We start from the raw sequence: 22469 nt of genomic DNA on the forward strand, positions 1-22469 counted from the left end.
TTTTAAAAGCATGTTAGACCTAATTATAAACATAATGAAAAAATAGTTAGAGTATATGTTTTTTTTTAATGGTGTAATGATCATTAATAGGCCTAAGAATCAAATATGTTAATATTTTAAAAGTTGAAGGACTAAAATAACATTTTAATATGTTTAGGGATTGAAAATATATTAGTGGTAATATACGAGGACCAAACCTGTAATTATCCCGGTTCATTCCAAATCTCTCCGCCACGATCCCTCCAAATCCACCGACCGTTTCACCGAGGAAACGCCGATTCCTAACCTGAGACTTTGAAACGCCGTCCAGTTGGATCAGGTGGGTCCTACCGATGCAGCGGCGACCAGGCGAACCATTATCAGCAGTTATTTTTGCTTTCATCAATGGGGAATGCGGTTGGCTCGTTTTTCTCTGGATTTGCTCAAGTTGTTGGCAACAATCTCGGCCATCCTCTTGATTTCCTCTCTGGAAAATCTTGCAAGTAAATGTTCTTGCTTCTTAGTATTAGTTACAGAATGCTCAATTTTTACTTGCTTCCTTTGTCCTTTCTGGAACTAACCTCCACATTATTGATGCAATCATCAGTAGGTTGTAGTGGTGATATGTAGAGACGCTGTGAATTCTTAGTCTAGATTCGTTTTTATGACAGAAATTGGTGTCCTCTTCTCCATATATATATATATATATATATATATATCTACATTATGTTTTTATGTTGCTAAAACTTCAATTTCATCTGTTTCTTCATGCAGCTCGGTATGTGGTTCAACATGGGATATCCTCTGTTACATCGAGAACTTCTGTGTCGCGCATTTGCTCAAGTTGGGCATGGTGGCAACCTTGTCTTATTTTGGTTAGTGAACAACCTGTTTAAAATTTTTTAATTATACGGTTGAACTTTTCACCAAAAAGATTCTGTAATTTCTCATGATGTCTTTACTCATCTGTTTGCTTCTGACAAGAAAAATGCAGTTCTCTTATTCTTCTACCTGTTATGCAATTTGGGAATCTGCCAATGTGTCTGTTGCACTCTTTGTCGATTCGTATGGGCTTGTTTTGCTAGTTTCTTCTCAGCATTAGACTTTTTCTGCACCTACTTATGTTTCAAGCTTCGAACGGTCAGGAGAAAACGCAGGAGGAGAAAGAGAGACCTCAAAGAGTTTGCTGCCACTAGTGATGAAAACTGTGAATTAGGGGACAAGTCTGAAACCCAACACACTACAGATCTTGAACATAGGAGATCACAAGTTAGTAAAAGGAGGGATTACAAAAACGAGCATCTGAGAAGATCTTTAAGGCCTCGTAGTCATCGACCATTAATGAAGTTATCTGGGGGTTCCATTCATCTGCATAGGAGAAAGATTTTGAATAATTTTGGTGATCAGGGTACCCAGTTCACCCACATATTCGAGTAACCAGGAGTTCAAAAGGATTAGGCATAGAAGCTGGGATTCATCATAGCAGGCTGTAAATTCTAACAATGCAATGAGAGTGCATAGCTTTGATTTTACTCAAAAAACCATATAGCTACTTTTCAAAGTATGGCGTAGCAGTCAAGGTTGATGGAATAAGTCCTCAGCCGAAGTACATTGTTATGATGCTAAGTTATCTTAAATCTTTTTTAACTAGTGGATGCAAGATGTGTGCAAAAGTGGTGGGAGAAGCATACTTTGAGCCCCAGTTGTTTTTTCAACCCATTTTTACTTGAGCAGAAGCAAAATGTGAGATTTTTTCAGTATGTTAGTGTGGAATTCTAAGTTTTCATTGTAGATTAAGTACTTTAATGTCTGCTAAGATTGAACTTATGTTCTGAGTAGAGTATATTCATTTGTTTCAGAATCACATTGTCTTGTTTCACTCATCAAGTCAAAGTCATAACCTTTTGCTGCATTCTAAAGTGGCTTGAAAAAAGTGTTATAGAAACCATGTGGCACCAGAAGTAGAGTTGGTAGAGAATATGAAGATTTTAGTGTGAGAGTGAGATGAGTGATCATCCACCACTGATCAACTAATATTAGGTCATATGGTGAATCAGAAATTTCCATCAATTACTTCAACTTTCGGCGCCCATCCCTTTTCTTGGTAATTGTCTTTTTTTTTCAATTCAATTTCTCTATCTTATTAATGACTAGAGGAATTGGTTTCACCTACAGATACCATTATTCCAACTACAACCAACAAAATTCGTGCAAATTGTTTGACAATTGACAGATTATCAACTTGCACGCCCGAGTGTGTTTTGTGTGTCTGTTTGTGAGAGAGAGAGAGAGAGTTGAAAAATCCTACTTTTGTCTTGTGATGGAAATACAAAGTGTATATTTGTAATTTGAGCTTAATTTATATATTACTTTTGAGTGGTTGGGGTTGGGATGATGATGTTATTGCCTCCAATCACTTAAAAAGATATACTTTGATTTGCCACATTCATTTCTCCCTATAAAAATATGTTGCAGGTTTTAAAGATAACTATACAACAACTTACATCACTGCTTGGAATTTAGAACATGGTATCTGGTCAAATTTCTTGCCTCAAATGTTAGACAATTTTTTTGTCCTTTCCAACAATTGTATACTATAATCAAGCCTTTTGTTGATCTGAAATTTGAACTTTGATTGGTGCCTCAACATTCAAAACTTAGGATTTAATATTGGGTAAATTAGATTGATACACTTTGAATTTAGACAAAATACACAAATACTTTTATCTTTTTTGTAAATTACAGTTATACTCTTTGACGGGTGTTAATTTAATATTGTTTAGAGGGTGTTTGTGTAGGTTTTGTCTTTAAAGAGGTGTGTAGGTGTAAATATAACTATAATATTAAGAAGTGTATTTGTAATTTTGCCAAAAAAAAAAAAAAAAGAAACGGTATTTGTGTTTTTTATCTTAATCTCGGGAGGTGTCAATGTAGTTTATCATTTTATAAATTATAAAAAAAATATATCAATTCTATGACAATTCTGTAAATAATAGCGTGTGAATAGGGGGTTGAACTAAAACATGATGCAAACCCAAAACGTGAAAATTACAAAGCTTGATGATCATAAAAGTATTAATTAGTGGGATGATATATAATGATGTTTGAGAACCCTTCCTACTTTGATACTTGTTTCTACACCTAATCAATGTTTTTTTATTATTAGTTACATAATTAATGGTTACCATTAATTGAATCATTACACACTCTTTGTAATTTCGATGGTTTGTTTTAGTGTGGGTTGAAAAGTTGCGGCTGCTGCTTTTGGAATTGGAGAAACATGTGAATTTGTGTCTGTGAGTAGTGACAAAACATTGGTCCACTTTTTTCTCCTCCTTTTTTAAGTTTGGTTGGAAAAAAATATCAATCATGTGTAACTGAGTATTTATTAATAAGTTGAAAATTATAAATTCAAGTCTTATTAAATATATAGATATTTATGTCGTTTAGTATAAATTTGTTGTAATAAGTATTTATCTCGCTTAATATGCGTAGGTACGTATGAGAGTTTATTGAATTTGTCAGTTTCTTGATATTGATGTAATTTTATTTGTATAAAGAAGAAAAAAGAATGTGTATGCAAAAGTTGTTTAATTTTGATAATAATATTATTGTGTTGATTGAAAATTGTTTAAGTACTACATATAGCTAATTATATGTATTAAAGTAATAATAAAACAATTATTTATTTGTTTGAAAAAAATGTAATTCAATATTTTCAAGCATAATTTAAATATAAATAACACTACTTTTTTTCTTTTGAACTTAAAACGTGGGAATTGAAATAAAATACTATCTTTGAATATCTCATAGTCCATTTAATGTTATGATATCAAAAATTGGACCCTAATAATTTTGGCATCGATTATGAGTTATGATGGTGACATATCATATTAACACGAATCAGCAGCACATCAATATATGATTCGGGTCTATCCACATTAATTCCCAATCAAAATATTCTGAATTAAAATCAGAAAATAAAAATAAAAATATGAATTAGGATCTTGGATCAATCTTTTTTCTTGTACAAGTTGCAGGAAAAAACAGATTTGTGGTACAGTTTATTGTTAAGATTTTGTGGGCACATGATATCATGGGATTGTGAGGCAGATCAAGATCCAAATTTTCACAACAGATATTCTGCCCCATAATGATTAATAATTTGATTATTACATATATTAACTACACATATATTTTTTAGCTAAAAACTTTCATTTGGGTAAATTACATCCACCCCTTCTGACATATGTCATAATTTACATAACATCTTATCATTGTTTGAGAAATTACAAATACGTCTGTCATTTTAATGTTTGTTCAACAATCAGTCCATTTTATTGGCTTTTATTAGATTTTGATCCAATTTTTGTGATGATCTGCACAAAATATTACTCATCGTGCAGGATAATATAATTATTCTTTATTTAAAAAAGTATTATAATTATATCAAATCTTGACAATGGTAGCTATACTAACCAAATGACTCTGTTGTTCATATTGGTGTTTTTCTCATTCAAATCTTGTTATTTTAAAAGTTGGACTATTATTTTCTTGACAAGTTTGATTCATTTAAAGCGAATCCAATAGTTTAGATGGTGAATTTTCTTACCATGCATCACAATTGTAGCGCCCATTCGTGATGTTTTATGAACAAATTCAAAATTATGAATTTAAAATTTATAAAAAATATATATAGGTATATATTTGTCTCACTTTATATAAATAATATTATATTATTTTTTAACGTATTTATATATTGATTGAATTACTATACTGATAAATTTATCGAGATGTCATTATAATTATGGGTACAATTATTTTTACATAAGCCAAAAAATGGCTATATAAAATGATAGAATTTTATCTTAAATTAAAATGTTTTGGTGGTTGTTTTGCTGCAAAAACATGTGAGTTGGAACATATAAAAATGATTTGTGCATGATGATTGGTGATTGGTGATGATGATGCGGTCCTTCACCTACTGCATGCACGCGCGACCACCTCCACCATTTCTACCTTTATTGTTTTTCCCCCAATTATTCATAATTCACACTATTCTTTTTTTTTTTAATAAAAAATATATTTCCATGAAATTAAAAAATAAACGCAAACTTATGTACACTCTCAAATTACAATTGTTATATTTACATATATAGTATAAGAAGCAAAAACCTTATTTTCATCAAGAATTTGTCCAACTTGGTTGCTTTAATTCGATTAAATTGTCTTGATAATATTAAAGCATAATTATTTAAACAAAATTCATATTTATCTCGATTGACTTACTACTGATTTGTTGTGGATCAAACAAATTTTTTCTATCAAAGTTACCTTTGTAAAAGTGAAGACGTACCTCATCACACACAATAGCGCGTGTGGAGATGCATAAGGGTAGTTTGATTAGAAAATATTTGTTAGACCTTCAATAAGTCAGTAATAAGTTAACCGAAAATATATATATATATATAAATTTTTATTCAATTTTTTATTAATATCAGCAAATTAGATGAATTTTAACTAATTGATTAATCTATTTATTGGATGAAAACAAACGTTAAATATATGAAATGGAATATTTGAAACCATATAATTATAATAAACCTCAAAAGAGAATAGTATAATTATCGAAATTTATGATATAATTTTAATCGATTTCCCTGAAAAAGAGAGAGAGAGAAAATGGAGACGGCTGCAAGTTGAGTTTTAGTGAAGGAGGACAGGCAATCGAATATTCCAAAAATAAAAACCTCACAATTTGTCATACTAATTAATCCCAAAACATTTGCGGCACCTACAAAATTCATGTCTTCTCAAATAACAGGCAATTTTATTTAATTTTTTTCTTATGAAGTTCATAGATTATTATTTTTTTTACTGAATCGATTTTATTTCATAAACTTCAACCATCCAATAATTAATATACACATTAATTATCAATATTAAATACGTATAATTCATTTATAAATAATAACTATTATTATAATAAAATAAAATTTTATTATTAAAATAAATTAATACTCCCACAATAGTAAAAATCGAACATTGATTGGAGCCTGTAAATTATTAGGAAGTGAATCATTTAATATTTAATATTGTACCCATAAGTTTTTAGTTGCTTATTTTATTTTTATTTTTATTTTTATTTAGTTGGGGGGTTGAAGTGGAAAGTAGGAGTGGAGCCGCCCAGGAATTGGGGTATGGAGGGGGGGGTTGTCATTTTGTAAAATTCATCGTTATGTTTGGTTTCATTTTTAACTTATTTTTATGTGTTTTGCAGAGATAGAGAGAAAAAAACAAAGATAAATAAATATGTGTTAGAGATAGTGTGAATGTTTGGATTTATTTTTGGAGATAATATAAAATAAGTATGGTATGTTTAATGTTGTTTAATAGGAGACAAAAACTACTGTTTATTGTCAAATCATGTCTTTTTATATATATTTATATATATGTATGAGTATATATATAAATTTTTTAGTTGTAGGGTTTATAATTAATGTAGACTTATTTTGACAAAAACAAATGAGAAACTGTTTCAAAACATCTCAAAACACCACCAAAACTTTTAAAACAAATCAAGGCAAATATTGTCCATGTTTTGACTCATCTCGAAGATGAAGCAAAATTAAAACCAAACATTATGCATGATTTGGGGAAAAAAGTGAAGGACTCTCTTGCTTTTTCTTTCCTCTATGTCGGTAATTTAGTATTGCATATTTACTTGTTTGTTTTTTTTATAAGATTCGATTCACTACACTAATTCTAATTCAAAACTTCATTTATTCGCAGTGATATGTGATATGAGTAAATATAATAAAAAAATAATAAATTATTTTTTTGTATTTAAAAAAAAGAAGAAGCAAATTTACCCCGTATCAATGGTTTAGATAGAGGTAATTTGGTTATTTTGCAAAATACAGGGGTTAATTTGCTATTTTATTTTTCACATGAAATTTTTTTTGCTCATTTATCATATTACAGGGGGTAAATTGCATGTTTCCCCATTGATATTAATGAATATATTAGAAAAGATAAAAAGAACAAGAACACACAGTTAAAATATATTAAATACCCAAATTCATTGAATTAATTTTAATTGCGAGACCTCAATCTCATTGCTCAAATAATGTGTTGTTGAGATATTTTGATTTAATTTGACTCATTCCAAATTGGCGTCAAATCAAAATTTTGATATGAAAAAAACCCTTAAAAACATGAAAATTATTATCTCAACAAAATATCTGCTTGATGCATTGTCCTATAAATATTACATTTAGTATTGAGTACACATATCAAATTTTAAAAATAAAAATATATTTAACAATGATATATATATTCAGTGCAGGAAACGCCAAATACAGTATGAATTTAAACTTACAATCAAATATAAGTCATATAGAGTCAAGTAGAAATAAATTGAGTCCATTACATGCCTTGATAAATGCATTATATGAATCCCACTTACCCTGCAAAGATACATTATCGCAGGATGCCTATGCGCCTCATATTACAAACAATCATCACCTACACAAAATAATTTTACATTAAATTTGATATATACAAATAAGCAAGGTACATAGTGCGACAATTTTATTTCATTTTATACTTAATCCCATCATTCAAAATAGACGAGCTTAGGTTGTATTATAATCTAATTGTTATAATTCTAAAAAATAATAAAATATCCTTCTTGAAAATATTGAATTCTTATAATTTTAGGGTTGATTGGGAATGATTGATATAGCTTCTATTCGATTTTAGTAACTATTCATTAGAATAGTTAAGTGTTAATAATAGGTGGAGTTTAATGTTTTAACTCATATCTAATCGGACCCACCCGCTTCTGTACTGCACTGTCCATTGTCCAAATACCACCGTTCCCATGACCGTCCTACGTGTCATTGACCCCTTCACAAACCATTTCCACGTCCGAGTCTGTCCAAAATCCATGACGTAAGCAGTGACAGAATCACACTCCCCCTACTTTTCCTCCCGCCACGTGTCACCTTCAACCTTATCACCCACGTGTATTCTAGAACCCGCCGCCCCCCCCCCGCCACGTGTCCCCCTCCCTCCCCCCTATATATTCACCTCCCTCCCTTGCGTTCTAAGTTTCACAAAACCCCTTTCCTCTTACTTTCCTTTAGCCCCGCCCCACAACCAATTCTCTCACCCGAAATCATTCTCCTCCGCCGCGAATGGCCGCCGTCGATTTGCAGTTGCCTCCCGGATTCCGATTCCACCCCACCGACGAAGAACTCGTCATGCATTATTTGTGCCGGAAATGCGCTTCTCAGTCCATTGGCGTCCCGATTATCGCAGAAGTCGACCTCTACAAGTACGATCCTTGGGACCTGCCAGGTAGAATTAACGAAAAACGTTTTTTGGTTAAATTTGTTCGGAATAATTAAGCTAATTGCTGGCGGAGTAATCAGAATTTGTGATTGATAATTGCTTTCAGGTTTGGCTTTGTATGGCGAGAAGGAATGGTACTTCTTTTCGCCCAGGGACCGGAAGTACCCTAACGGGTCGAGACCGAATCGGGCGGCCGGGAGTGGGTATTGGAAGGCAACCGGGGCGGACAAGCCCATCGGGCACCCGAAACCGGTTGGTATAAAGAAGGCTTTGGTGTTTTACTCCGGCAAGGCCCCGAGAGGCGAGAAGACTAATTGGATCATGCACGAATACCGCCTTGCTGATGTGGATCGCTCCGCCCGCAAGAAAAACAACAGCCTTAGGGTGGGTACCCGGCCCGGATCCAAGATTTGAGCTGGACCATTTGAATTTGAAGAATGGAAATGAACGGAAATTTGGTTCTGAATTCGACCAACAGTTTTCCTAAACTTAATATTATTTATTTTAAAAAATGAAGGATAAATTATTCCTTTTGGGGGATAATTAAAAAATAATGATTTGATTAATAATAATAATAAAAAAAAAATGGGAAAATTGATTCCTTCTTATCTTGTAAAAGGACATTGAAAGAAAATGATTGGTAACTGTAGAGTTATAGACAGGCATATCTCAATGGTCCAATTTGATATTATTGCTGTTAATCTGACGGCCGTGGTGTCATCTGTACAGCTGGATGATTGGGTGCTGTGCCGCATATACAACAAAAAAGGTACAATCGAGAGGCAGCAGGAGAACGTCAGCAGCCGGAATATGGCGAGCGCAGTGACGTCAGAGGAGGATATTAAGCCCGTCGGCCTGACGTCAGTCCCGGAGGCTCCGCCCTTGGCGTACGAGGACTTCGTCTACTTCGACCCATCGGATTCCATCCCGCGGCTGCACACGGACTCAAGCTGCTCCGAGCATGTGCTGTCTCCGGAGGTGGAGAGCGCGCCGAAGCTGGCGGAGTGGGAGAAGTCCGCCATCGAATTCCCGTTCAGCTACATGGACGCCGGTAACGGCGCCTGCACGCTGATGAGCTCGCAGTTTGAGGGGAATTATCAAATGGATCCGATGAACGACGTGTTCACATATATCACCAAGCCATTTTGAAGTGGGACCCATTGGGTTTGTCGCACGTGGCACAGGAGACTATGTGGAGTCTATGAGTGTGCACGTGCGACCGCAGGGTCAGTGTACTCTAGTGATTAGTGTTAGTAATTTGTATTAGAATGGTAATTTGGGGGTGGTCTTTAAGTGTTAGTAATGTCAATGGATTTTGCTCTTAATTTTGCAAAAGTGTTAATAGAAATGGAATTTTGTGTTATGCAAATCCATTTTGTTTAAGGTTAAATCACTAAAAAAGGTAATAGTATGTTTGTTTTTTTATAATTTATTCCCACTATTATTATATATTTTACATGCAAGTCAATAGTAAAATGGGTCGACTATTTATTGAAATTTTGACATACTATAATCACTTTTAAAAGTCAATAATAAAATAAATCAAATTCTACTGATTCAGATTTTGATCCATTTTCATCACTTGGTGGGTGGTTCTTGGGGTAGAAATGGGGTTACTCTCAAATCACATAACGAAAAGAGAGTACTATCTTCCTCGAATTTTTTAGTGAGGAGCCCGTTTCAAACATGGATCATGCGTGTGGTCCAAAGATTGGGTCGCAGTTTTTGGATTATTCGCCCTAAACATCTCACTCTGAGATTTTAGTACCTGTATACGTCTCATAGTGAGAACATATATTTTTGTATACTTTTTCTCTTTAAAAATTGATGGCAAATAGTAAGTTGAAGCCCTGTTGCATATATATGCAGAGTTCTTGTTTTTTTGAAAATTTGGTTATGGATGTTGATGTCCTTAAAAATATGTTCGAATAGACCCAATCAGTTTAAAAGGAAGAAAAAAGTCGCAAGAGCTCAAAAAAATGCAAAGCTCAAAGTGCCCTCATAAGGCCTAGCTCGAGTAAAGGAACTGAATGCTTCCAGGAGGTATAGTCTGGAAGAGTCTTAGGAAGTCTGACAAGAGGCTCTCTAGGAAATCAATTAGTCCAGAGAAGCCGAACTGAACCAAATCCAAGGAGACCCAAATTCAAGAAAGCCCCACAAGCCCACAAGAAAATTTAGGGACTTGGAATCCCCCAATCAAAGTCAAATCACATCTCACATGGCATCCATGAGTGACCTAAGTAGCATATAAGTAAAACTTCTGAAGGCACACCACACAGAATCGAATCAGGACTAGTCGCATCCTCAGGGTCATGTGGTACCCCCATTCGGAAGTAACCCTTTAAATTCTAAAAGCTTGAACTTCGTCAAGGGGAAGACGTCTCCTCAAATCCGGGATGAAGTCCCCAACCGCAAGAGATGACATTCCATTAAATTCTAAGGGATTCAACCTTATCCAACCACTTCAAGATCATGCTCCACCAAATTCAGACTGATGCTAGCCTATAAATAGAGAGCAACCTCAGTAGGAGAAGGCATGTTTTGACCTTGTACCTTCATACTATCATTTTAACTTTCATGATACATCTTTAGCTGAGAATAACACTTTTAATTTCATATTTGGAATTTTACTTCAATGTCAATCTCTTCCTTGTACACAAAAAAAATAAAGAATGGCGTTCTTATTTACACATTTTTTTCCTTAACACTTATTTCACTACTTTTTACTTCAAGTGGACCCCGTGTAATAATTATGAAATTAAACAGAAATATATCCTTATCTTACAAATCATATATTTTATTTGTACGTCGTAAATCTGAAATTTCTATGTGATAAATAACAGTATACAATTGCATCCCTAACATAAGTAAACAATTTCAAGATCATACAAGAGAGGAATTTAAGGAATAGTTTTGGGCACAAAAGAATAGGAGGTCTTCCAGAAGTTCCCATTAAGCCCATGGGCCTATCTCAATGTTGGGCTCCATTTCCATCAGGCCCATTTGGGATTTTTTTTTCTTTCCTTTTTCTCATTAAACATTTATGATTGATTGTCATGATAATAGCAAAAAGTTGGCATTATCTCTACACGTAAAGTTTGCCTTTTCTCCAAAAAGAAAATAATTAAAGACATCTTTTCACAAGGACAATAATATATCTTTGGAATTAATAACTATTTAAGCTATAACGTGTCAAGAAAATAAAAATATCTTGTTAATGAAACAAAAAAAACGACATCTAACAATGTAATCTAAATTCGACAAAATTATAATCCTTATAAAAAAATAGAGAAAAAAAGGTCAAATCAGTGAATTTTGACCCATCTACTTTTCAAGAAAAATCAATATCCAAAAATATATAACCAAATAAACACTTACATTTATTCGGGCCATCAAATTATTATATTTTAATGGTAAAATCTCAAATTTTACTATTTATATTAAATAAAAATTATTATTAACCAAAATGCAACAAAGATAGGATTTATGACATCGTAGGAAAAGCCCATACATACATACACACACCCACACAGTTCTAACTCCAGGACATTTTTTGTCCATTTGTAGGGAACAAGACAACACGTCACGTGTCTCCAGCGATACAGCCGGGAGTGGCACTAGCAAAAATCGGAGGGCATAGTAGTAATCCACAGCGCAACCGGACAACACACGGTCCCCAATTCTCCTCAATGCCTGCTAAAATTAACGGCCAATTCCAGCTTTTCCTTCCCACTGTCTCATGTGAACCATTCGCCGTTCAACTCTGACACCCTTCATTTACAAATTATTATTCTCTCAATTTTCCACTTCTTTTTATATTATTTTTAATTCATCCAAAATTTAAATTTTCGCTTAAAAAAGAGTTCTATAATTTCACTTCCTAATTTATAATTGGTCAAAAAATAAAATAATTTGTATAATAATATTAATATTTTGTGATAGTGTATGTGTAATTTTTCAAAAGAATAGAATAATTTGTGTATCTGATGTTCACATTTCTAATAGACGTATGTGTAAAATATGAGTTTTTTATTTGTGTAAATAGATCACATGTTAGAAAATATATATGTTATTATTCCTAAAATATTTAATAATTATAGTTTTGTCGTTTAAATAAGTAAAAATCAATATTTTTTTTTTTGCAACGTAATATATAATATTGTATGTAGCATCACTACATCCTTAATTTGGTGAACGAAAAATAACGCTATAGCAAAGTAATCTTTTTTATTTATAATTTTTGTAATTCGGTAAGTTGGATATTAATAATCAAGAAGACGTTATGATATTATTTAGTATATTTTTTTATATTATATGATTCAGCTTGTGAATAGAATATATATATTTTATCGAAATTTTATGAAAATAACTAAGAAAAAACTTAATTATTTATAACACCGATAAAATAAAAAAAAATGAAAATCTTAGGTTGGAGGAGCTTTGATTGTTGATCACAAAATAATATGAAATAATAATAATAGTGTGTAGATGTGAGAGAAAAGAACTCGAAAAGGACAATGAGAGGAAAACAAAGGAAATGAAAAAGGGAACAGTCTCTCCTCTCTCTCTCGCTGTCTGTCTCCATCTCTCTCTCTCTCTCTCTCTCTCTCTCTCTATCTCTCTCCGCCTCTTTCTACCTCCATTGACGACTCTTCTTTCCAAAAAAGTTAACATCTCGAGGTTAATTCTGCTCATTTATCTTTACCTTTAACTGATGATTAAATTAGGTTAATTTGTTGGTTTTTATTTTTGGTTTTTTGAGGGGGTCTGAGGGCGTTTGTATAAAATAATATTCACCTGATCCGATCTCCCTGCCATTGTTTTGATTAATCCGCTTATCAAATATGATCCTATAATTAATTCAAAATTTCACGTTTTTTAATGGTAATGTAGATTATTTGCATGCCTATACATACATATGCATATAATATTGCACAGCAATGTCCCCTGTTCATATAAGTTCGCATATGCATACATGTCTCTGCCTGAAAATGGTGATCTGTGGTTGAACCGAAATTGTATCTGTTCTCTGTGCAGGCTATTCAGCTTCTCCTTTATTGTAAAATTGGCCTGAATTGTCGTACAACACGGTTGTATATAATGTAGGTGACGTATATGCAAGAGAAGAAACTTGGGAAACTTTTGGGAGTGAAAAAGGTGAATCTTGGAGAACTTCGGAGGGGCTAAATCTAGCAGCATTCTACCAATTTCTGGGGGTCAGGTAATTGAGGATAGTGCGGTTTCCTTTTTCTTTTTTGCATTTTGTTTTTGGCTGGGTATTTCGATGTTTCTACATAAGGATATATATTTTGAGATTTATAGTAATGGATCCTCATAGGTTAAAGCAGTTTGACTGGATTTGAAATGGGTCTAAGATAATTTTGCCACAAACCCTTTAGAATCCATCTATCAGAATTATGTATTTTGTGTGGGTTGTCGGATTATGAGTTAGAACGGGGATATAATTGTGGTCGAGTGGGATCTTTTCAGTTTTATTTCAGGATTATGGGCGCAGGTATCTAATGGAGAGTTTTAATTAGTTGTAAACTGCAGGAGGGTGAGGACTTTGTCGAAAGGTGGTTTCTTTTTGCAAATGTCAAAGTTATATCCTGCTGGATCAAGGGATCCAAAAGCTTCATCTCTATCTCGAAAAGATAAGTAAGTTCATTCACTTGCTAATGTCACTGAAAATGATGTAGTGTTTTTCTAGACAAGTGCTACAGTCTATGGCTTATGTACTGACAAACTTCCCATTTTATAAGAAAAGGAGAAAAGATACTTCACTAATTAAATCCTACTATTGCTGGCACAGCAATGGTTGGTTAAGTGGATTGTCATGTATTGGTTTTTTCCTCATGAGCATTGCTCAAAGTTTATAGTCATGACTCTTGGTATATAGTCCAATTGCATTCTTTTTTGTAAAACCCCTGCTTTTAAATATAAAATATGTTTTCTGAATTAAATCAATTATCTATCTTCAGGGAATCAAATGGAACTACAGAAATGGATGAAAAGGAGAGCATGTTGTCAAGGGTTGCTCAATTGATCGAGCAGCTACATTCTAATGTGTCTTCGCCACAGGAAAGAGAGCTTACGACAGCTCGTTTGCTAGGCATAGCTAAAGCAAGAAAGGAAGCACGAGGTCTTATTGGTTCACATGGCCAAGCAATGCCATTGTTTGTATCCATTCTTAGGAATGGCACTCTACTGGCAAAAATAAATGTTGCTGCAACATTAAGCGTCCTATGTAAAGATGAGGATTTGAGGATAAAGGTACTTTTAGGTGGATGCATCCCGCCGTTACTCTCACTTTTGAAATCTGATGCAACTGAAGCTAGGAAGGTTGCGGCAGAGGCATTATATGTAGTGTCATCTGGTGTACTTTCAGATCATGTAGGCATGAAAATATTCATTACAGAAGGCGTGGTGCCAACCTTATGGGAGCAGCTAAGTAGAAACAAAAAGCAGGACAAAGTGGTAGAAGGATTTGTTACAGGAGCATTAAGAAATCTTTGTGGAGATAAAGATGGGTATTGGCGAACAACTCTTGATGCTGGTGGAGTGGATATCATTGTTGGTCTTCTCTCCTCTGGCAATCCTACTGCTCAATCCAATGCTGCCTCTCTCCTGGCATGCCTGATGTTGGGTTTCGCAGATAGCATACCAAAGATAATTGGTGCTGGGGCAATCAAAACTTTGCTTGGGCTTTTAGGTCAACATAAGGATGCCTCTGTCAGAGCCAGTGCTGCTGAAGCATTAGAAGCTCTTTCCTTAAAATCGACCGAAGCTAAGCAAGCCATTGTTGATGCCCAGGGCATGCCGGTGCTTATTGGAGCCATTGTTGCTCCTTCCAAAGAAGGTATGCAAGGAGAGTGGGGGCAGGCTCTTCAGCAGCATTCAACACAAGCTTTAGCAAATATATGTGGTGGAATGTCTGCACTATTGCTGTATCTTGGAGAGCTTTCTCAGTCACCAAGGTTGGCTGCTCCAGTGGCTGATATAATCGGAGCACTTGCTTATGCTTTAATGGTCTTCAAGCAGAGTGATGATGAAGAACCATTTGAATCAACAAAAATTGAAAGTATTTTGATTATACTCTTAAAACCTAGAGATAATAAGCTTGTACAGGAGCGTCTCCTTGAGGCCATGGCCAGCCTATATAGCAATCCCAATCTATCAGTTGCTATCAGTCAATCGGAAGCTAAAAAGGTGCTTATTGGCCTCATAACAATGGCTACAGGTGATGCACAAGAGTACTTGATTTTGGCTCTGATTCACTTATGCACTGACACAGTAAGCGTATGGGAGGCCTTGGGAAAGAGAGAAGGAATCCAAATGCTGATTTCGTCTCTGGGGTTATCCAGCGAACAACACCAAGAGTATGCAGTTGAGATGCTTGCAATACTCACTGAAGAAGTGGATGACAGCAAGTGGGCGATAACTGCAGCTGGTGGAATTCCACCACTTGTCCAGTTAATAGAAGTTGGATCCCAGAGGGCAAGAGAAGGTGCAGCTTGTGTTTTGTGGAAATTGGGCTGCCATAGTGAAGATATTCGAGCTTGTGTTGAAAGTTCTGGGGCCATCCCAGCCCTTCTATGGCTCCTAAAAATTGGTGTACCAAATGAGCAAGAAGCCTCTGCTAAGGCTCTGATAAAACTTACTAGGACTGCTGATTCAGCCACCATTAATCAGTTGTTAGCTTTGCTCTTTGCAGATTCTCCAAGCTCCAAGGCTCATATCATAAAAGTTTTGGGCCATGTACTTTCCACGGCATCACATAGTGAACTTGTGCATAAGGGTACTACTGCCAATACAGGTCTGAGGTCACTTGTCCAGGTTCTCAATTCATCAGATGAGAAGACACAAGAGTATGCAGCATCGGTGTTGGCTGATTTATTCAGTAATCGACAAGATATATGTGATAGTCTCGCAACAGATGAAGTTATTAATCCATGTATAAAACTTTTAACTAGCAAAACTCAGGGCATTGTAACTCAGTCAGCTCGAGCATTGAGTGCTTTATCTCGTCCAACTAAGACTAAGATTCCATCTAAGATGTCTTACATTGCGGAAGGCGATGTCCAGCCTTTAATCAAGTTAGCAAAAACAGCATCCATGGATTCTGCAGAAAGCGCAATGGCTGCATTAGCTAATTTGTTGTCAAATCGTCAAGTGGCTGCAGAAGCTCTGGCTGAGGATGTTGTTTCCGCAATAACAAGAGTATTAGGAGAAGGATCATTAGAAGGCAAGAAGAGTGCTGCCTGTGCTCTTTACCAACTATTGAAGCATTTTCCAGTAGGTGATGTACTTATCGGGAGGGCACAGTGTCGATTTGCTGTTCTTGCGGTCGTTGATTCCTTGAATGCAATTGATATGGATTACAATGATGCTGCTGATGCTTTAGATGTTGTTTCGCTGTTGGCTCGGACAAAGCAGGGAAGAAACTCACCTTATTTACCTTGGTCTGCCCTATCTGAAGTTCCATCAAGCCTAGAGCCTCTGGTGCGGTGCCTGTGTGAGGGACCTATATCAGTGCAAGACAAAGTGATAGAAATTTTGTCTAGACTTTCTCGGGATCAACCAGTTGTTCTAGGTAACCTATTGATCTCAAATTCACGAGCAATTGGTGCATTGGCTAGTAGAATAACAAAAGTTAGCAGCCTGGAAGTGAGAGTTGGGGGAATAGCTCTGCTAATTTGTGCTGCTAAGGAACATAAAATTCAATCAGTGGGTGCACTTGAGGCATCGGGGTACATGAAGCCTCTTATTTATGCATTAGTAGATATGATCAAGCAAAGTTCTTCTCTTGAATTTGAAATTACAACTCCAAGAGGTTTTACAGATAGATCAGCTTTTCAAGATGGAGATGATATTCATGTGCCTGACCCTGCAACTGTATTAGGAGGTACTGTTGCCTTATGGTTGCTATCTATTATTTCTTCATCTCATTCAAAACACAAAATCACCGTGATGGAAGCTGGGGGACTGGAAGCCCTATCTGAAAAGCTCGCAGAATATGCTAACAAGGAAGCGGTAGGTAACTATTGCTTCTGCTGGGTATTCTATTGTCATAGTTTCTTTTCTAATTTCTTGTTTCTTTCTGGTCAATATGCGCCCACAAATTTTTACTTTTATTTATATTGTTGACAAGGAATTTCTATCAGTTTGTATATCCAAGTTCTCATGTAGTTATTGAGAAAGTATGAAGCATGGGTGCAGAAAGCTGTGTAAAGGCGGGGCAAAATTCATGAATTTGCATTACTGTAATTTTCTTTATCCTTTAGCATATTTAAGAACCAATTTGGTTCCTGAAAGTGGACACCTCTTTTCAGGCAGAGTTTGGGGACACAGAGGGCGTATGGATCAGCGCTGTCCTTGCCGCTGTACTTTTCCAGGATGCTAATGTTGTCTCCGCTCCCATGGCCATACATTTTGTTCCCTCGCTTGCCATTCTCTTGAAGTCTGATGAAATGATTGACAGATATTTTGCTGCTCAGGCAATGGCAAGTCTTGTTTGCTATGGAAACAAGGGAATAAATCTTGCTATAGCAAACTCAGGTGCAGTAGCTGGGTTGACAACCCTGATTGGACACTTGGAATCAAATATGCTAAATCTGATAGCCCTATCTGAAGAATTTTCTCTGATAAGGAATCCTGACCAGGTAGTCCTGGAAAGTCTATTCCTAATTGATGATGTCAGAGTGGGTTCTGTTGCTCGGAAGACTATTCCTTTGCTTGTTGATTTGCTGAGACCTCTGCCAGATAGACCAGGAGCCCCCCCTTTTGCTGTTCGCCTTTTGACTCAGATTGCTGACGGGAATGATGCCAATAAACTACTCATGGCTGAAGCTGGAGCTCTGGATGCTCTGAGTAAATATCTATCATTAAGCCCTCAAGATCTAAATGAGGCAACCATATCTGAATTACTAAGAATATTGTTTAGCAATCCAGATCTTCTTCAATATGAAGCAGCAGCGAGTTGCATGGATCAACTCATTGCTGTTCTTCACTTGGGGTCAAGAAGTGCAAGATTAAGTGCTGCTAGAGCATTAAATGAACTCTTTGATGCTGATAATGTCAGAGATTCTGAATCATCAATTCAAGCAATTCAGCCTTTGGCTGATATGCTTGATACTACGTCGGAATGTGAGCAACAGGCTGCTTTAAGTGCACTAGTTAAGTTGACTTCAGATTGTAACTCAAGGGCAGCTATGCTGGCTGAAGTGGAAGGGAATCCTCTTCATAGCATCTGTAAAATCCTCTCGTCTGCTTCCACATGGGAAATGAAGAGTGATGCTGCAGAGTTGTGCTGCGTGCTTTTTGATAATCCAAGAGTCAGAGAATTGCCAATTGTCTCTGAATGCATAGAACCCCTAATATTGCTGATGCAATCTGATAAAGAGACTGCAATTGAATCTGGTGTTTGTGCTTTTGAGAGATTATTGGATGATGAAAAGCAAGTGGAGATTCCATCAGATCATGACGTTGTTGGTATGCTTGTTGGACTGGTTTCTGGATCAAATCATAGGCTTATTGAAGCAAGCATCTGTGCACTCATTAAATTGGGAAAAGACAGAACTCCGCGCAAGTTGGATATGGTCAATGCTGGAATTATAGATAATTGTCTTGAGTTACTCCCCACTGCTCCCACTTCATTGTGTGCCATGATTGCAGAACTCTTCCGCATCCTGACAAACAGTAGTGCCATTTCAAAAAGTTCTGCTGCAGCAAAAATTGTAGAACCTCTGTTTATGGTACTGCTTAAGACAGATTTTGGATTGTGGGGACAGCATAGTGCCCTGCAAGCACTTGTCAACATTCTGGAGAAACCCCAAAGTCTTTCAACTTTGAAACTTACTCCTAGCCAAGTCATTGAACCACTTATCTCATTTCTGGAATCCCCACTACAAGCTATCCAACAGCTTGGTACAGAGTTGTTGTCTCACCTGCTTGAACAAGAACATTTTAAGCAAGATATAACAACGAAAAGTGCAGTTGTTCCTCTTGTTCAGCTTGCAGGTATTGGCATATTGAATTTACAGCAAACTGCAATAAAGGCCTTGGAAAACATCTCCTTAAGTTTGCCGAAGGCAGTTTGTGATGCCGGCGGTATTTTTGAGCTCTCCAAGGTCATTATTCAAGATGACCCTTTACCTCCTGAGGCTTTATGGGAATCTGCTGCCTTAGTTCTCTCAAATCTTCTGAGATCGGATGCTGAATACTATCTGAATGTTCCTGCTGTGGCACTTGTAAAAATGCTGCACTCAACTGTGGAGAGCACCGTTAAGGTTGCACTAAATGCTCTCACGGTTCAAGAAAAAACTGAGGCTTCAAGTGCCGAACTGATGGTTGAAGCTGGTGCTATTGATGCTTTGTTAGATTTACTAAGGTCTCACCAATGTGAAGAAGCTTCAGGTAGACTACTTGAAGCTTTATTCAATAATGCAAGAGTGCGGGGAATGAAGGCTTCTAAATATGCAATTGCACCTCTCTCTCAATATTTGCTAGACCCACAAACAAAATCACAAATTGGTAGACTTCTCGCAGCTCTTGCTCTTGGTGACCTCTCCCAACATGAAGGGCTTGCCAGAGCTACTGATTCTGTTTTTGCATGCCGAGCACTAGTGAGCCTGCTCGAAGATCAGCCGACAGAGGAAATGAAAATGGTGGCAATTTGTGCATTACAAAACCTTGTCATGCGCAGCAGAACCAATAGGAGAGCTGTTGCTGAATCGGGTGGCATCTTGGTGATTCAAGAACAGGTGCTGTCACAGAATTCAGACGTTGCGGCACAGGCAGCACTGCTCATCAAATTTTTATTTTCAAATCACACCCTTCAAGAATATGTATCAAATGAGCTAATCCGATCACTGACAGGTGCTTTTTCTTGATAATTCTCACTTTTACTTTTGTTTGTCTAATGGGGGTTAAACTTTGCAATGGCTAGATTGATCGGGCTTTCCAATATATGAGGATCTTACATGTTATTCTAAGAAGAATACATAGTGGCCAAAAAATGGCTTCAAGAAAACAGCTCAAGGAACCATCTTCTATTGTTCATTATCACTAAAATAGCACTGGAACTCTTCCTCTCGAAATAGCAATTTTCTAATTCTAAAATTGTAGATCGAATCCATTTATTCCTGAATGCAGGCGTTATATATTCAAATAATGGTGTATCGTACTTGGTTTGCTGCTTCTGTTGGCATATTCTTGCTTGTTTATTTGGACATTTCTCCTTTTTATGTACTCCTTCGTTTTACTCATAGAGAGGGATGAATTCAGACAGAGGGGTTTCTCATCATATTTTTCCACCATGCAGCGGCTCTAGAGAGGGAATTATGGTCCACAGCAACTGTCAATGAAGAGGTGTTGAGGACAATACATGTTATTTTTTCCAATTTTCATAAGCTCCATATGTCTGAAGCAGCAACGCTGTGTATTCCACATTTGGTCACAGCACTGAAGTCTGGGAGCGAAGCTGCTCAGGATTCTATATTGACTACCTTATGCTTGCTGAAACAATCCTGGTCGACCATGCCGCTGGACTTGTCAAAATCCCAAGCTATGGTTGCAGCTGAAGCCATTCCGGTTTTGCAAATGCTAATGAAGACATGCCCTCCAAGTTTTCATGAAAGAGTAGAAAACTTATTGAATTGTTTACCTGGTTGTTTAACAGTCACCATCAAGCGAGCAAACAACTTGAAGCATGTTCTGGGAGGCACACATGCGTATTGCCGATTAACTATCGGCAGCGGCCCTGCTAGGCAGACTAAGGTATTGAATTAGTTGACTTCCAAATGTCATTCCCTCTCGAGATTGTTATGTTTGTGTGGGATGTCATTGGGTTGCTTGGTACTTGCTTTCTAGCCCTACATAATTGAGACATACTCAGCTGACCTGTTATATCATAGTCTAAAAGATGATAGAATAACTGGGTATGTTGCATCTACGGAGACAATTTTCTGTATTAGTTGGCTTTTTATTTTATTTAGGAAATCATGATAAGATCTATTAGCCATGCTTGGAGACACTGTCTGTCTGTTAAATCTTGATTATCTTTGTTCTATATTTTGTCAGGTTGTGAGCCATAACACATCGCCAGAATGGAAAGAAGCGTTCACATGGGCCTTTGATGTACCACCTAAGGGGCAAAAGTTGCACATATCGTGCAGAAGCAGAAGTACTTTTGGAAAGGTAGCTTGACTTTCACCTCCATTTAATTATAACCCCCATTTCTTAATCATGGTATAGCCAATCCCTGTGATGATAACAAATCTTAGACAATATTTCTGTGTTTGATAATCAATTTGAAATGTAGTTGAGTGAACGAATCTTTCTGATTAGTTGTCCCTTTTTCTCAGACTAGTCTTGGAAGAGTAACAATTAAAATTGACAAAGTCGTGAATGAAGGAGTGTACAGTGGTGTTTTCGGCCTTAGCCAGGGTGCCAACAAAGATAGCTCATCCAGGACGCTTGAAATTGAGATAACCTGGTCCAATAGGATGTCAAATGAAAGTGTGTGAAAGTGCAACATCTTTGTCAATGCTTAGAGCGCAATACAAGCTTGGCACAGGGCAAAAGGATCAAGCCATGCATCGCACAGAAGATGATACTTTCGTATATTGGTGAAGAATGTGGGGTTTTCTAGCCCAATGTTAATATCCAGCTACAGAGTTTCAGTTTTGAATTTACTGCATATTATGCCATCTGAACTGCAAAAATGTGAAATGTCACAAGTTCACGAGGGCTAGTGAGTGTCGGATGAGGTTTCCACGGTATAGTTTATGGAGTTCTTTAAACAGCAACTTCTTGTACAGTAAAAATTAGGTCTTGTAGCATAATTGGAAAAGTGCTCCACTGTCAATGGCAAAAGGAGGCTGCACTTGATAATTATGTAATTTATCAGTTAAAATGTAAATGCAAAATAGGTTGGAAAGCATGAATCTGACTGGTGCCAATCTATCTTCTCAGACTAGGCCTCCAGTTCTGCAGTCCCTGGTCTCGTATATGAGGGTTTTACATGGATTGGCTTTTGTTGGAATCTATATCTTAGTAGCATCTTCCAATTTTCAGAACCAGCCAGCCATACCCAGTCTTGACCTTAGAATGATAATGACAAAATTAACGAA

General features: G+C 36.2%; 3 protein-coding genes across 10 annotated transcripts; all 3 read left to right on the top strand.

Moving 5' to 3' along the window:
• LOC105155229 lies at nt 184–3315 on the top strand. Of its 3 annotated transcripts, none has more exons than XM_020691971.1 (3): nt 184–482; nt 754–854; nt 3215–3315. In XM_020691971.1, the coding sequence occupies exons 1-3, from the start codon at nt 385–387 to the stop codon at nt 3277–3279; spliced, it is 264 nt and encodes an 87-aa protein (XP_020547630.1). In that variant the 5' UTR covers nt 184–384; the 3' UTR covers nt 3280–3315. The 3 variants fall into 3 exon arrangements, with proteins under 3 accessions (XP_020547630.1, XP_011069404.1, XP_011069410.1); XM_011071102.2 differs by lacking the exon at nt 3215–3315 and adding an exon at nt 2155–2439; XM_011071108.2 differs by lacking the exon at nt 3215–3315 and adding an exon at nt 1125–1590 and having other exon boundaries at nt 196–482.
• LOC105155242 (NAC domain-containing protein 2) lies at nt 8098–9723 on the top strand. Its single transcript, XM_011071117.2, has 3 exons — nt 8098–8343; nt 8444–8721; nt 9067–9723. The coding sequence occupies exons 1-3, from the start codon at nt 8181–8183 to the stop codon at nt 9484–9486; spliced, it is 861 nt and encodes a 286-aa protein (XP_011069419.1). The 5' UTR covers nt 8098–8180; the 3' UTR covers nt 9487–9723.
• LOC105155261 (protein CELLULOSE SYNTHASE INTERACTIVE 3) lies at nt 12849–22331 on the top strand. 6 transcript variants are annotated; one of them, XM_011071134.2, is made up of 8 exons: nt 12850–13017; nt 13375–13558; nt 13878–13995; nt 14319–17370; nt 17670–20214; nt 20660–21114; nt 21418–21534; nt 21702–22331. In XM_011071134.2, the coding sequence occupies exons 3-8, from the start codon at nt 13931–13933 to the stop codon at nt 21861–21863; spliced, it is 6396 nt and encodes a 2131-aa protein (XP_011069436.1). In that variant the 5' UTR covers nt 12850–13017; nt 13375–13558; nt 13878–13930; the 3' UTR covers nt 21864–22331. The 6 variants fall into 6 exon arrangements, with proteins under 6 accessions (XP_020547410.1, XP_011069436.1, XP_011069442.1 ...); XM_011071140.2 differs by having other exon boundaries at nt 13891–13995; XM_011071152.2 differs by having other exon boundaries at nt 13444–13558.

This window comes from Sesamum indicum, linkage group LG2 (assembly GCF_000512975.1).
Source record: "Sesamum indicum cultivar Zhongzhi No. 13 linkage group LG2, S_indicum_v1.0, whole genome shotgun sequence".
Classification (NCBI taxonomy): domain Eukaryota; kingdom Viridiplantae; phylum Streptophyta; class Magnoliopsida; order Lamiales; family Pedaliaceae; genus Sesamum; species Sesamum indicum.